The following is a 16,869-nucleotide window of genomic DNA, read 5'->3' on the forward strand; positions in this document are numbered from 1 at the left end:
CGGTACTGAATTGAGCATTGCATATGCTATTTTGAGCAGTACATTGTCATTGGATTTAACTATCCAATTGTAGTCAGTGGGACTCCATTTTTGTTGTTGACCAGTGAGCTCTAGGCTATTGGCCTTCCTGCATGTGCAGGCTCCTATTGTATAAGTAATATTTATTCATATTGGCCAATGAGTAAATATTGTGGGTCACAAATCCCACTGAGGTTTTTCCCCTATCAGGGTTCCTCGCCAAAAATATTTGTGTTATGGTGTGCATTGATGGTTATACTTTTGTTTCTCTTTATTGCATTATTACTTGTTTACAGGTATATTAATTTGGGTTATAAAGTAGAAAACAAGTCTAAATATTTTGTTTTCCGGTTAGACACTGATTCACCCCCCCTCTCGGTATCTTTGGGACTGATCAAGTATCTAACAAAAAGATTATTCCATTCACAAATGTGGGTTGGGGGAAAAGCCTTGCATTTTTTTGTTGATAGTGGAAGCCAAAAGAACTTAATATTGGGTGAGACCATAAAGAGGTTGAATTTGAAAATAATAGAACACCCATAGGCCTACTCTAGGGGATGGGCAAGTCAAGGGTGAAACATCCAAGTGAACTAGTAATGCCACCTTCCATATTCTATCAAGCCCTTCAAAGATGAAGTTATTTGTGATGTAGCCCCTCTTGATGTTTGTGATTTTTTTTGAGAAAACCATACATGTATCAATGCCATGGCATATATGAATCCCATCCACATAGTGTGACAATCAAACTGGGTGGGTAGAAACATCGAATACCAGAGGTAAGTCCTGCACACTCTGGATCTTTGATTAGTGCTAAGCAATGTAGAAGGTTGATTTCTCCTTGAGGGAGAAATAAAATCAGTATACATTTTCCATACCACTATGAACACCTCTACACAACAACATAGGTCAATGGATCAAATTATGGCAAAATATCAGAATTTAATGAAATTGCCAATTGGGGTACCCTCACATTGTCAAGTTAGGAACTCTCTTGATTTGATACCTGGAAATTCATTACGTCATGAACTCGTGTACCATAGCTCAGTATTAGAAAATGATGAGATTAAAAGGAAGATATAAGAATTGATTCAAAAGGGACATATCAATCCAAGTGTGTCACATTGTGGTAGCCTAATTGTTTTAGCAAAGAAAAAGGATGGGATGTGGAGACTCTATATTGATTATCGAGCATTGAATAAAATTACAATAGAAAAGAGATACCCAATCCCTCAGATGGATGACCTTTTGGACCAGCTTAGGGGGGCCACGTTCTTCACTAAAATTGATTTGCAATTTGGGTACCATCAAGTACTAATTGACCCAAAAGATTTGTGGAAGACAACTTTTAAATCTAAGGAAGGTTTGTTTGAATGGCTAGTAATGCCCTTTGGTCTAACAAATGCTCCAATCACATTCATGAGGATGATGAATGATGTACTTATACCATTCATTCACTTATTCCTTTGTAGTAGTATACTTGGATGATATACTCATCTTCAACAAAACTTGGGAGGAGCATCTACAACAAGTGGACCAAGTCTTTTCAACTTTGCAAGATAATGGATTATATGCAAATAAAGAAAAGTGTTCCTTTGTTATGCATAGGATTATATAATTGGGACATTCTATTGATAATGAGGGTGTTCATGTTGATCATGACAAAATCCAAGTAATCAAGGACTAGCCCTCTCCTAAAAACCTTACAGATTTACGTAGCTTCCTTGGGCTGGCAAATTTTTATCGTAGGTTTGTGCTAGGATTTTCACATTTATCTTGGCCCTTAAATCCTTCATTGTGAGGAGGAGTGCAAGAGAAATTGAAGTGGATGGGTTCTCAACAACAAGCATTCAAGGAGTTAAAATGAAGTTTATGTTCTGCGCCAGTTTTATCTCTTCCAGATCTACAAAAGTCATTTGAAATACAAACCGATGCATCAGAATATGCTCTGGGAGCAGTTCTCATGCAACATGGTCATCCAGTTGCATATCATAGTGAGACTTTTTCTGATACACTACACAAATATACCACTTACGACAAGGAACTATATGCCATTGTTCAAGCTTGCAAGCAGTGGAAGCATTATATCTTGGGTAAGGAGACTGTCATTAACATAGATCACAAACCTCTTCAATTATTGCAAACACAAGGAAAGTTGCAAAATGATAGACACCAAAGATGGTTAACCTATCTTCAACAATTTCATCTCAATATTTCTCATAAGAAGGGAAGCACTACCAAAGTAGCAGACTATTTGAGTGGGCTATAAGTGTGGTACTGGAATCATGTGGTCATCAAACTGAAACCTGGGCTCACTTGTATGAGAATGATAATGAGTTTGCAGATGTGTACAATTAGTTGGTAAAGGGAAACCATGTGAATGACTTATATTTGGAGGATGGTATGCTTTCTCACTTTCGCCAAATCAGTGTTCCAAATGCAGAGCATAAGAAGTTCATATGGGAAGCTCACTATAGCAAGGTTTCTAGTCATTTTGGAATAGGGAAGACTACTACTATACTCCAGATATTTTTTTATTGGCTGAAATTGAGGAATGATATAATTTCATATATTCAATCTTGTATGACATGTGCTATTGCAAATCCTTCCAATCGTATACTAGACTTATATATGACACTTCCTATTCCCAGAAAACCTTGGCATTCAGTTTCTATGGATTTTATGTCTGGTCTTCCTACCACTAAATGAGAGCATGATTGTGTATATCTTGTGGTAGATAGTTTTTTTTTAAATGGAAATAATAGTGGCTTGTAAAAAGATAGCCTCTATAGAGAACATTGCAAAGATTTTCTTTGAAAACATTTGGGTTCATTTTGGTCTTCCAAACAGTATTGTTCTAGATAGAGATAGCAGATTTCTTAGTAAGTTTTCATCTTCACTATGGGAGAAGATGTACACAAAATTAACAATGTCTATTGTTTTCCATCCTCAAATAGATGGCCAAATAGAGGTAGTAAATTGGACAATCATCTAAATTCTGCCCATGTATCACTCAAAGCATCCCCCACATGGGATGAAAGTCTTCCATATGTTCAGCATAGATACAACAGGGAAATTCATAGTTTGACGGGTCACATCCCCTTTGAATTTTGTCTTGGTTATCAGCCATTAGCACCCATGGATGTTTCCATACCACATATTCAACCTTATTTGGTTCCATGATAAGGAGGAAGACAAGGCAACATAATTTATTGATAGAATTCATCATCTGCAGCAACAGGCTCATGAAATCTTGGAACACACCAATAAGAAATATAAGGAGAGGCATGATGAGCATCGCACTCCCCATTATTTTTAAATCGGGGATAAGGTGTGGTTGCATATTCAAAAAGAGAGATTACAAGGCACCAATAGGAAACTTTTCCCTCTACATTATGGCCCATATACAATCATCAAGCAAGCTGGTGATAATGCATTTGAGCTCAATTTATCCTCATTGTTGGGTCTTCATCTAGTCTTCAATGTAGAACTATTGAAGCCTTATTTTCCTCCACTATTGGATGTTGCTAATGTTGAAAAAACAATTAATAATACAAAACAATCCAAAAGATGCTGCTCCATTATGATGTGATCAAAGTTTAATTTAGTGGCGAATATTCGCCAATGGTGAATATTTCACATCGAAGACCTGGAAAATGGCGAATATATTGTACCGACCAGGGGTGGTCATGTTGCAAGGAATTTACAAATATTTATCAAATGCACGACCCAATCACCCATTATTTTATGGAATTAATTATATCTATGTGAATATTTGGCCAATAGAATCCATGTTTTCCACACGGTAAATTGAATTTTTTTGCCTACACTCTCCGAGGTTTCCTTAATAAATGACCATAATTCGCCAATAGCCATATAAAGATTTATTTTCCAAGAGGACCGAATTCACCTAGCATTTTGTGGACACGTGTCTCCTTTCACCCCAATTTTCACCAACTCTATTATATTTGCCAATTAACTGGTCGGCCCATAATCACCTCAGAAATTACATAAGACGTGTTATAGTTAAGACGAATTCACCAAATATTTGTATACCATATAAAATTCCCTCTGAATTTGCCAAATAAGGATTGGTATAAATATATTCAAAGATCATATTTATCTCTACACAATTTGGTCAGTTTTGGGCTCTCAATTGGGATCAATAGCGAAGTTTTAGACAAGGAACAACCATTGTTGTTGAGTGCATTGGCAACTGCTAGTGACCTATTAGGTGAGTGATCATATTTTTGAAGTGTTATAATATTATTATCAATTCATCTCTATATGTTTGCACTGTTGAGTTCATTCTAATTCAGTGGGGACCCATCAGTGCCAATGGTCACCCTAGAGACCTCAGATATCTAGATTGTAGGCTATAGGGTCAATGAATCATATAGTCTAGTCTATTTACTATTATTACTTGTTCAACAACTTGATATTATTTTGCAGCATTTTATTTTGTTGGAGATGTCAAACAGGAAGAAGGGTAAGAAATGTAAATGTGGGGAAGGCCAGTAGAGGCCAACAAAATGCAGAACATTGTCTTTGTACTTTGGTGCTGGCAAAGATCATGGTGAAAATCAGGAAGGTACATCATCACAAGTACAAGTACAAGATTCACAACCTTCACCGTATATTGAAGAAGGTGGAGAACCTAATATCTCAGATCGCGATGAACTTGAAGAAGATTTTTTGGTAGATAATCAGGTTAGCTAGAATGATATAATCAACTTGGGTGATAATGCCATAGATGATAATGCATAGAAGGGGAAAATAAAATCCATATTAAAAAAGGATCAACCCCAATCAAAAAAGGCTCAACCAAAACCAAAAAAGGATCAGTAGTGGGATATGTCAGGGAGGAATTTTAAAATTAATTAAGTGTCAAAGTATCCATTCATCGAACGAGTGGAGAATCCAATTGAAGGCCAGCCTCCAATAGAATGTAGGTGTAAGATTTGCACTTGGAAACATAAGAAGGAAAGTAGGTTGCAGCTAAAAATTGACACTATAGAAAAACATATGGGTAAAGCTTATGAAAAAAAAATGATAGATGGAGTTGAAAATTTATTTATAATATGGAAAACAAAAGAGGAAGGTGAGAATGTGAGGAATGTCAAAGAATTTTATTTTCATGAGAAAATACGGATGAAGCATGCTGAAATTAAAGGTTCTATTGAAGCTATTATTGGAAAAGAAATGCAAATAGAACACTTGGGAAAAGTTATTCAGTTAAGTGTTTTTTTTATATTTTGAGTAGAGGGTGTGCTATGACAGACTACCCATCAATGAGTGGTTTATTAAACTTTTTGAAAGTTCCTAACTATCCTAATAGTCACTGGTTAGTAAACAGTGGATGGGAATGGGCAAGTTATCTTGCTGAGGTTGAAAACAAAGATGTAAAGAAAAAAAAAGGAGAGTCAAACTTTATTACATTATTTTTAGACGAAGTTATGATAGTAGATAATAATTCATGGGTATGCATACATGTTTATACTATATAGAATCATGCCTGTCAACCTAATCTACTATCTGTTGCTAAAATGAAGGACAATGCGACAATGAAAAGTTTATTTCAACTAGTTAAGAGTTGTTTAATTGAATATGGAGGTATGAATGACATGACGATTGCCAAAATGTTGGTGTGTGTTGGAGCAGATGGAGCTTCAGTAATGGAAAGGTCACAGGAATTACCTTTACGCAAAGATGGAAACTTCTTGTGCACCCTACATTACTGGCATTCAATGCATGGCCCACATAATAAATCTAGCTTTTGGAATTGTGAGCAAGTATGCTCCAGTAAAAAGAATTGAACATTTAGACAGAGAGCTCTACTCGCATATTTGTCGAAGTCCCAAATGATTTATGGAATTTCAACACTTTGCTGATGGAATAACTGATGGGAACAAGCTTCTTAAGGATAATGATACCGAATGGATCTCTTTGGATGGTCTAGTGCATCAAGTTTTTTTCAAATATACATCCTTGATTAGACTATTTCACACAAATCATGACGAATTGGAGAAACCAAAATTTCCTGACCTACTTTGCAGGTTAACTATTATAGAGACACTCTTAACTTTAGCAGTTCTTCTCCCCATGCTAGAGGAAATGAGGAATATTATTAAAAAATCCTAGCAAAGAGCTATATATATATTGTAGAATATGCCAAGTTGTGTAAGATGACAAGCCTCACCTTTGATAATCTCTATTGATTTCAACCAACATTATCTGATGAAAAATTTGCTAAGTGGCGGACACTCATAGATTTGAACAATTCTGATAACATTTTACAGACTGGTGCAAATGGGAAGATATGTGCCAGTGTACGTAGATTTGAGATACCAATTCACTTATTTTCCATAGTCAAGCCCAAGGAACAAGGAAAGTACCCCAAGAAGAAACCAGTAAGAGTTACAAGGGAAGATTTTAGCAAGATTGTTGAGTCTGTAACTGCTTCTATGAAGAAAATTGTCTATGATCCTTCCTCACAGATTAGAACCAAATTCCCTTTTGATAAACTACTTGAAGCCAGGTCTATTGTGTTTCCTCAATATTGGAAATTCAATAGTGCAGTTGATTTTCGAGCTAAGCTACTAACTTTGATAAATCAATTTTGCAAATCCATAGAATTCAATGGAGTAACTATAAATGGAATTTTAAATGAAACTCTTCTTAGAGAGAAATCATCCCATTTTGCATACACTATGAGGGAACCATATGACAGAATGGAGAAACCCCACGAAGAGGGATCAATAACAAGGCTTTGGATAGATCTAGGTAAGAACAAAGTGTTGTAAGATTCAATATCAGACTATTTCAATCTTGTTGAATTATGTCCTACCATGATATTGGGTTTGGTGGAAGATGAAAGATTTTTCAATGCTTTGGGGTTCCTAAAATCAAAGATAAGAAACAAACTAGACAAGAACTTGAAAAATTGCTTGAGGCTCTAGACATTTAGGTATGATGTCCACAGTTTTCCTTACAATAGGGAACTAAAAATTTGGAGGTCGAAATGTGAAAGAGGAGGTTTCAGCAACACTTAAAACCAAAGTGCCAGTGGGACAATTGACTCATGTACTGGACCTACTGGTAGAATTGAGATGCAATTCAGCGGAGGTATGCAGACTCAGAGTGACGAAAACACAGACAAGAATCAAGGAAGCTCTGATTTTAATGAGGATGAATGACAACTGTAAGAGATTTAGGACTACTAGTTTGTAAGTATTTATTAATCTTATTATTGTATCTCATCATTCATAATGCAAAAACATACTATTGTGGTTGATAACTTGATGATATTTTATGTGTCTATCAAGTTTTTACAATTAAAATTTATTATTGAATTGCAATTGCATTTTTCAACTTTCTAAATTCATATAGAAAATAGCAGAATAAAAGAGCATAAGGTGTTTATTGATAGAGTGATGTTTATTTAGACAAGTTAATTTTTTCATTAATTCTTTCCAAATATAACCATATGATACAATTCATTCAATACACAACTCTGTGTGATTTTCTATGCAAAAGTCAATACGAAATTTCAGAACCCTTTGCAAATGACCTAGAATTCCTTTTTATAGAAATAAGGGAGCAACAACAACTTCAAGTCTATTTGCAACATGTGAAGACTCAAAATCAAAATCCGTTACCAAGGCACTAAATCCCTTGTCCCATCAGTATTGCAAACTTAGTACAATTTTACAAGGCTGAAAGTATCTATGACCATCATAGGCTGGATTAGCAATTTAGCAACTGCTTCATGTCTCCTCATCCTATTCAAAAAATTGACTTCAAACTTAAAACTTAATTCAAGCCATGACAAATTAAATATAGAGAATAACAGTGCACGAAACATAGAAATCAGAAATAAAGAAAGGTAGAAAAGTTAAAATTTGAGAGAAATTGAGAATACAAATTTACAAGGATGAAGGTGTGCATCATAGGCTGGATTAGTAATAGTGAGTGCTACACTTTTCCTATTCATAAAACAAAGTTATTTCAAGCGATGCCAAAAGTAGAAAACCTTGAAATTAAGAGTAAAAGCAGAAAAATATGCAATACATACTATGATTCATGAGATCTTTGTGCCAGTTTTTTTAGGGTGCTCCACTCTCTGTCTGATGGAAGTGCAATTTCTTTTAAAGTATAGTAAGTCAACTACAACTTTGTCAGCAATCCATTATTGGAAGAGTGACTTGACTCTACTGTCTCGCCCAATGCCACATTCAAAGTTCTCAATGGTTTAATGAAATCTAGAAAGTTGTGAGGAGTTTTGTTTCTATGAAGCAAGTCTTAATCAGACTTCATTTTGTCCTCCATCCTTTTTTTGAAAGCTTCTTTTCCAATGAATTTATTTTATGTGTCAACATTCTTTGGAAAACCATGATTTAACAAATCTCTTGTGCTTCCCTTAGTTTCAGACATTTTTGAATGATAGATGATACCTTAATTGAGATATCAATGCGAATCTTAATTCCCTTGGATGCCAAATAGTTGTCACTGTTACTGTGGACTTCTTGCAAAATTGGTTTTGCAATATTCTCTTTTGAAACATTTCTATTCTTCTCAATGTGCTCTTTGAGCTTCCAAAAAAATACTCTCAGACTTTCATTCAATTCCAACCATTCACACAAATTGTCACTCCTCTGCATTATTTGCCACCAAATGTTTTCTTTTATATACTTCACTGTATTTTTCATATTGTCCTGCAATCTATCTTCTGAAGTTTTAATTTTATTATTTGCATTCTGCAGTTTTTCTTTCATTTGTGCACATTTTTGTTTCTTCCTCTGCTTTCTCTTCCAAATGTTTTTATTTTTCCGTCTCATGCTCCAATTGGTTCTGTAAATTTTTGTTTAAGGCAGCAGCAGACATCAGGCTTTTGGATAATTTTGCTGAAGTGGCTCTTTCATCATCAAAATTTTTAATGCTTTTCCCTCAGTTCCTGTATTTTCATCATGTCCTTTCAGCGCTTATTTGTAGGCAGAGATGAAGCTCCAATCACCTTTGCTGTTGCAATTGTAGTGATGATGTTGATTTTCTACATGTTTAGTAGGCAGAGAAGAAGATTGCCCCCAGGCCCATTTCCCTGGCCTATCGTGGGAAATCTCCTGCAGATGGGAGAGCTCATCCACCGTAGCTTTTATGACATTTCTAAAGAAATATGGACCAACTGCATCCTTGAAAATGGGTTCTGTTACTGTAATTGTGATTTCTTCTCCTGAGATGGTGAAAGAACTTTTGAAAAGTAAAGATCTAATCTTTGCGGGCCGACCTGCAACTGCTGCAGCAAAGTACTTATTCTATGACTTCAAGGACGTGGGATTCACTCCATACGGGCCTTGTTGGAGACAGATGAAGACACTCTTCATGGTGGAATTGTTGAATGCCAAAAGAATCGAGTCCATGAGATCAATGCGAGAGGAAGCGGTGTCTCTGGCCGTCCGATCAGTGTGGGAGAAGAGCTGCCACGGAACAGTTGCCGTCAATCTTAACCAGATAATCGCATCCCTTGTAAGTTCGCAAATACTGAGAATCCTTTATGGCACCGCATCTGACGATCAGGGTATTGATAGCAATGGCGAGAAAATTAAGGAATTGTTATTAGAGGCCTCAATGACTGTGGGAGTATTCAACATTGGAGACTTTACTGGCTTGACTGGCTCGATTTGCAAGGTGTCAAGCGACGACGACTGAAGACAGTAAACAAGTCTTTCGACCAAATGATGACAAAAATAATAGAACAGCACAGACAGAGGAGAAGCTCAGGCCTGGGGAATCAACAGCAGCAGGTCAATTCAAAGGATGCCATTGATGCTCTGTTGGAGATGCAGGCTGCCGATACCATCACTATCACAGATGATCACATTAAGGCCATTGTATTTGTAAGTATAGTGCTTGAGAGTCTAGTTTTTAAAATTAATTAGTATAGATATTTTAAATATATTTATTTAATAATATTAATTATTGACAATAGATAGGTATTTTGAGATTATACTCTTCACATCTTTTAGATAGATGTATTTAAGATATGTCTGTTAGTAGCAACATGTAAAGTGTTAATTTATTTATTTAAGATAAAAGATAGGAATTTTTGTTAACATGCTCATGTTATTGTAGAGTGAATCCATTGTAAATGTTCTTAATATTTAAGTTTTCATATAATGTTTTTGTGGGTGGAATGGAAATGACATCTACTACATTAGAGTGGATGATGAGCTCATTGATCCAATATCCTGATGTGCTGAAGAAATTGCAAGCAGAACTTGAAGCCATAGTAGGCAGAGAGAGGGAAATACAAGAGAGTGACCTCAAAGGTATGGAATATCTTTTGTCTGTGGTGAATGAGACACTAAGATTATATCCGGCAGTGCCATTGCTAATCCCACACCGGTCAACAGAAGATAGCACTATTGATCGGTACTCCATTCCTAAGAAGAGCGGGGATTTTGTCAATAGTTGGGCTCTAGGAAGAGATCCCATAGTGTGGAAGGATCCATTGGAATTCAAGCCTGAAAGGTTTATGGGTAAAGATATTGATTTTATTAAAGGGAAGGAGTATTTTGATGTGGTTCCCTTCGGTGTTGGAAGGAGGGCATGCCCTGGGATTAGCATGTCCTTTGCCACGATGAATTTTACCATAGCTCAACTAGTGCACTGCTTTGATTGGAGAGTCGAAGGAGAATTAGATATCAATGAATGCAATGGAGCCTTCTTACCTAGAAAACATGATATTCTCGTCTTTCCCTCATTAAGGTTGCCTACCTGCCTATGATTTACTATATCTTCACCTTCTATGTGGAAAATATATACTAGTTAGTATAGATAGCACTTCAATCCATGCATATTTGGTCACTTCTTATATATTGGAATAAGGATTCATTTGTAATATAAGTGATGTAGATATATGGGGCAACTAGCATGTGTAGCAACCCATAGTATTTATGAGCACTTCTGTGTAATACAAGTAATATTGACAAAGAAATAAATTATTTACACTACTATTAATAATATATCCTACATTTCTCAATATTTTCATGGTGTAGTGGAACTCCAATGCAGTGTCGTTGTTCTTGGCACAATGGTTCAAACCCCATTCGGGTGGGGATGAGGTCCACAATTTGTGACCTTACTGATTCATAGCTTCAAATTAAAAGCATTTATCCCTTAAAATAATAAATAAATAATATATCCTATATTTTGAAATAAAAAAATTACATTATGTTCATTCTTAGTGGTACACCAAAGTTCAAGTCACTTGTCATTGCTAGCATCATTTATTCAAAATAATGTATTGTCATAACTCAAATTTTAAGACAAACATAAGATACACAAATGTGTAATGTAATGTCATAGATACACCGTATAGTACATCAATATACATTGGAATCACGTAATATGTTATTCATCCAACTATCTATTTCATTTGACATAAAATGTTTGAGATCATTTTTTTAACTTTTTTTTTTATCAAATTCTAGTGAAAGCCCTTTGATGTTACTCTAAACTCATAAGGGGTTGAAGCTATTAAACAGTTTGTATGTTGTAATTTATATTTTAATTTGAATAAAATTGATTTAAAGTTAAAATATCTTTTGTGCCTATATATGTTTGTTGGTGAAATGCTTTCTCTTTAAAGATGATGTAGCAAGGTTGACTCTTGGTATATAGACATTTTGAGTAATCACTAACTATTTCCATGAGAAATATAAGGACCAATATCATATGTCACATATTATTTATAATTATAATTGTGTTAATTGTATACCCCAACCTTAGTCCATTATATTTGAGGTCTATTTTAATTTGAGTGTCCTTTATGCAATAAAAAATCTACAAGTGTCATGTTCTTATTTAAAATTTTACTTATGACATTAAACAATAATTTCCCTATTATAACACATTGCCAAGAATTTATTTTGAATATAGTATCTCTCATTCACCATCTTATATTAAATTTATGGTTATGTATTTGACTTGGGTTCTTTTAAGAGTTGTAAATTTGAGCCTAAATCTTTAAAAAATTAAAACTAACATTTTATCTTGATAACCTTTCTCATTTGTCATGGTGCACCAACCATGTGTACGTTTATGTGGTTTTGTGTTCTACACTATTTTGTCTAACAAGATTCATCATTTATTTAAAGATAATGTAAGAATTGTCTTAGAACCAATGGAAGATCACTCACATGAGAGCATCATAACATAGTCATAGAGCATCCTAATTACATAATCATCTTGCTTCAATACACCAAGAATACTCTTTGCTAAACCTTTTTAAATATGTTGAATTAGTTTACCTAAAATTTTAATTGAGGAGAAAATTAACTATCAATTCCCAAGTTCTATAATGATGCCCATAAACACTAACTCATTTCAAGCAGAATGATTGTATGTATCAAAATAAGAATTCAACACCAAATTGGACATACACAACATCGGTGGATCATGCACAAGATCAAGTCTTTAGTCCTAGATGTAAATATTAATAAAAATCGGGCTTCAAAAAAGGTCTAGTTTAATATTTTGTGAGAAATTGAAGTTCATTTGGTCTATTTTATGGCTAAACAAGGTCAGAATAAACAAATTGAACCATAATAGTCTTAGTTTATATGTTTTACTAGATAGTTAAAAATAAGATAAATAATAATTTAGTAGATTCAAATATTTTTGGAGAAATATTCAACTAAACCCAAGACACATTATTATGTGAGAACATGATAGTTGAAGTCCAGCAAATCTTTTGATTTTTTTAATGTTTCATTACTTTTGTACTTATGATAAATTGTCTGCTAACCAATATTTGTTATTAGGAAAAAATACCCAAACCAAACCAAAGTATTGTGAGTGTAAATTTAGTAATCCATAATTCGCCTATATGATTCCTTCCTATGTAAATATTCATTAATAAAAGATTTACCTTTAATTATATGTCAAATTTTGTGACTTTCCAATAAATAGCATATAAAAAAAACTTAGCTCTTTAATGAAGAATTTGTTGGTTCCTCCAACTTATTGTCTAGAATTCCTATAAGATCTCCAATTCTTAATACATGAATATCTAGGTTAGTGGCAAACAAATGAGATACAATCATAAGACTGAAATCTCTTGTACTTCTAGTTCTACTAGATCAAGGTGGGTGTACATATAAAATTCCTCTTATATCTACAACAAATTATACAGACACATTGTTCTAAGGAAATGATTCTGAATAAAATTCAACAAAGGAAAGTACACTTTAACATCCAATTGGCTCTATTCTTTGTTATTTAAGCACCACTCAACAATTGAGATTAAATTATTATCCTAATCCTACTCCTACAATAGAAATGTAAAATGATTTTGATAATTGAATTTTTCTAAATCAAAGGACACATGCATAGATTAGTGCCTTAATCCTACAGCTTGGAGTCAAGACTCAAACAATGAACATGCCCACAAAATATAGATAACTCTAATTAGCTAGACTTCGACGTTTATTCCTCACATAAATGCATCCACATATAAAATTACACATCCTACTAACAAATTCATTTTGTTTACTTATATTCACAACAATTGTATATAGAATTTAGTTTTTTCCTTGAAAAAAGCCCATACACAAATTACACAACCAAAACAAATTTGTAATGAAAAATCTGAAGTATAATTGATATTATAGATTCATATGAACATTGAGTCACAACGTGTAGAAAACTTTGTAATACTATCCATTACTTGCTCAAGAATAGTCTGAATCCATTTTATGAATGCGTACATTACAACTATCTTCCAAACTCTAAAGTAGACACTATTATATTCTTATTTTAAAAAAAAAAAAAAATTGGCTTCTATATAAATGAGAATAAAGAAGACAATATAGTTCAGAGAAGAAAACTGAGATTCAAACTACAACTGACACCTATCCTCTTTCAAATCTGATTTGCAAATTATTTTCACTCTCTTTTCTTTGCCTTTAATTTCCATCTTTTGAGCTACAACTGAATTTCTCTTAATATTCCCCTTTTGACACTTGGTAGCTTGAGACAAATCCAACATTTACCTCTACCTTCTATATTTTCTTTGCATTTGAAATATTTTTATGTTTTCCTCTCTTGATCCTCATATTTGTGAATGAATTTCATATTTGATGAAAATACATTTTGTAACAACATTTCACTTCCACTAAGTAAAATAACTTTCCCTTCCTTGAACTCTTGTGAAATATTTTTTCACTCAAGCAAAAAAAATTTTATATGGAACATGATTACTTTTTTACCATTTTGCCTTTTAGAGTGAAAGATTTTCTTGTTGTAGATAAATATTCAACATTGGAATATCTATGCAATATTTCCATTTTTAATTTCTCAAATTTAGTGAAAATATTTTTACCTCGGTGAAAAGAAGAATTATGTGTTATATTGTAGCATTTGTTTTGACACCCCCTTGAATATCTTACCCTTGGTTCAAATATTTAATTTCCCAATTGAAAATCCCCTTTATCTACATATCAATCATTATTTAAAAATTTCACTAGGTTTTGCTCATCTTTCTGTAGTATTTGATTGTCATCATTGTTCCCTATGAGATCCATGCAAACCTAAATACTTTAAAGAATATAAATGGAACATGCCCACATAAAATTGAAGTATTCAATATTTCATTTCCACTCACACAAAACATAAATCTCTGCACTTCTTCACTTTCTTTTTTACCTTAGCCTAATTTTTTCTTTCGTTTTCTTGCTAAAAAAGAATTGATATTTTCTTTACAAAACTTTATGAGAGCTAATAATTTTAAACATCCATTGAAGGGGGTAACACAAATACCTTCATTCACCAGGCTACTCATAATTGTGCCCAATCTCTTACCCCGTAAAAAGTTGTATGTGCATTCCTCTTATGAGTTGAGGAAAAATCACACTTCACTAATGTGAACTTGGAGTGTAATCATCACCCTCATGATATAGGCTATTTCAAAAACACCACAATATCATATTCCATACATGCTTTATGAAACCGATATAATATTGTATATGTTAGGCCCAATATGGAAAGCTAATGTATTGAGAGGGGAGGGGTGAATCAGTACTCCAAAACTTTTCTTCAATAATAACTTTACTGTTATGCATAAACCGAATAGTGCAGTAACATAATATAAAGCTAAAACAAATAGATAACAATCATACATGATTCACTCCATAACACATATATTTTGGTTATGCAGAAACTCTTGCTTAGAGAGAAAAACTATGCTGGGGATGGCACCCACAACTTCACTACTACAATAATAAAGAGTGCTCGGTTAGAGCTACATGTTTAGCTATTTCTGATAGCTTACCCTGTTAGGAGTAACAAGATCTGTTAGATCTACCTTGCTAAAGGATTTCACAACACTTCATCTAAATGTTGCACCTGGTTAGAGGCTTTACAATTTATAGACTTGATTAGAGTCTTTTACCCTATTAAAGGTTTCTCTTACAACTTCTAAATATTACAATAAAATCATTACAAATATCTGCAACTTTACATCTGGAACGTTATAGCAGATTCTATGTGCTCAGAATAAGTTACCTTGCTTATAGCATACCTCGGTAACCCATATAGTAACTCGATAAACCCTTATGTTTACTCTACTCTTTGACTGTTCTCTGAAAACCTTCTCGGTGACCTTTGTGTCTCTGTAATAGTCTTCTTACACTCATGCACACATGCGTTTAATTCTTAACTCATGTTGTATAAATAGATCTCTTATGATGATGATCCATCCATTGCTTCGATCTTACAAATATGATTTATCGAATGAATAACCATGCAAATTATTTCATTGGTTAGATGACCTCAAAATCATACACAATCTTTAAGTGCAATTTTCAATGTGATAACGATTAGATGTTCCTCGATCTTGTAACACGTTTCCATATGTATGTCCAGGTTCAATGAATCTGGTAACACGTTTCACTTGGTGTATATCAAATCGGTGTGTCATCTTTGCTGCTCGGTAGACATGAAATGATACTCAGTAGACAGCTCGGTGTATACTACGTTTTGAGACTACTTTCTTTTGTAACCGACTAGACTGTGCATACCGACTAAATGTCTTGGTAGAGATAACCGACTAGAGTATATAGAATAACTTTGACATGAAACTAGTGGCAACTTGATAAGTAGTAACAATCTCCCCTTTTGACATTAGTTGAGATGTTTGACAAAAACTACTTTCAAAGTTATAACTCAAAAATCTATATACTTGCAAAATTTGACTATGCTGACAGTCTATACAATAGTCAATAAAATAATATATCCAGATATACTCCCCTTATCAAACTACTGTTAAAAAAAAAAAACTCTGATTTTGCATGCTCGGAGATATGTCCTTGATCTTAGCTTACTGTTCTATACATTGCTTGGTTCACTGCTCTTGGATACTCTGCTTGCTTTGCTCGATATACTCCCCCTGTATACTATACTCCTTTTGTTTGATTTATGCTACACTCCCCCAATATTGTATCACTCCTCTAATACTATAACATATTACTCCCCCTTTTTGACAAACATCAAAACTTAATTAATATTCGGGGGTGGTAACTGATCAAAAATGGATTTGTACTTGATCTAGGCTTCGGTGAGAGTGACAGAGAGTGCATTCTTTACACTGTCCATTAAAGAATTATGTTCTTGAATATCAACCAATAATGATATTAAGCCATCTAGAGTGCTTCCCTCTTGTGTAGTAGATAAGGAGGTGGCTTGGTTGATCTGTTCTTGGATGGATGAAAGATAGGGAAGGAATAATGTTTGAAGTGTCATTATGTCCATCCAAATCTTGTGTTCTTCATTTCTTAGGTCCAATTGTTGAGCCATGAG

The 16,869-nt window shown here is 34.0% G+C and overlaps 2 protein-coding genes across 2 annotated transcripts in view; both read left to right on the forward strand.

Annotated features, from left to right (window-relative positions):
• LOC131859088 (cytochrome P450 750A1-like) overlaps positions 1 to 9,720 on the forward strand; it is a 29,535-nt gene extending 19,815 nt beyond the window's left edge. The window contains exons 4-5 of the mRNA XM_059212616.1: positions 8,885 to 8,970; positions 9,141 to 9,720. Coding sequence (XP_059068599.1) covers positions 8,885 to 8,970; positions 9,141 to 9,720 — 666 coding nt within the window. The remainder of the gene's footprint in view (positions 1 to 8,884; positions 8,971 to 9,140) is intronic.
• A 26-nt stretch (positions 9,721 to 9,746) lies between these two features.
• LOC131859089 (cytochrome P450 750A1-like) lies at positions 9,747 to 10,798 on the forward strand. The gene is made up of 2 exons (XM_059212617.1): positions 9,747 to 9,908; positions 10,178 to 10,798. The coding sequence occupies exons 1-2, from the start codon at positions 9,747 to 9,749 to the stop codon at positions 10,796 to 10,798; spliced, it is 783 nt and encodes a 260-aa protein (XP_059068600.1).
• Positions 10,799 to 16,869: the final 6,071 nt, after the last annotated feature.

This window comes from Cryptomeria japonica, chromosome 10 (assembly GCF_030272615.1).
Source record: "Cryptomeria japonica chromosome 10, Sugi_1.0, whole genome shotgun sequence".
Taxonomy (NCBI): Eukaryota; Viridiplantae; Streptophyta; class Pinopsida; order Cupressales; family Cupressaceae; genus Cryptomeria; species Cryptomeria japonica.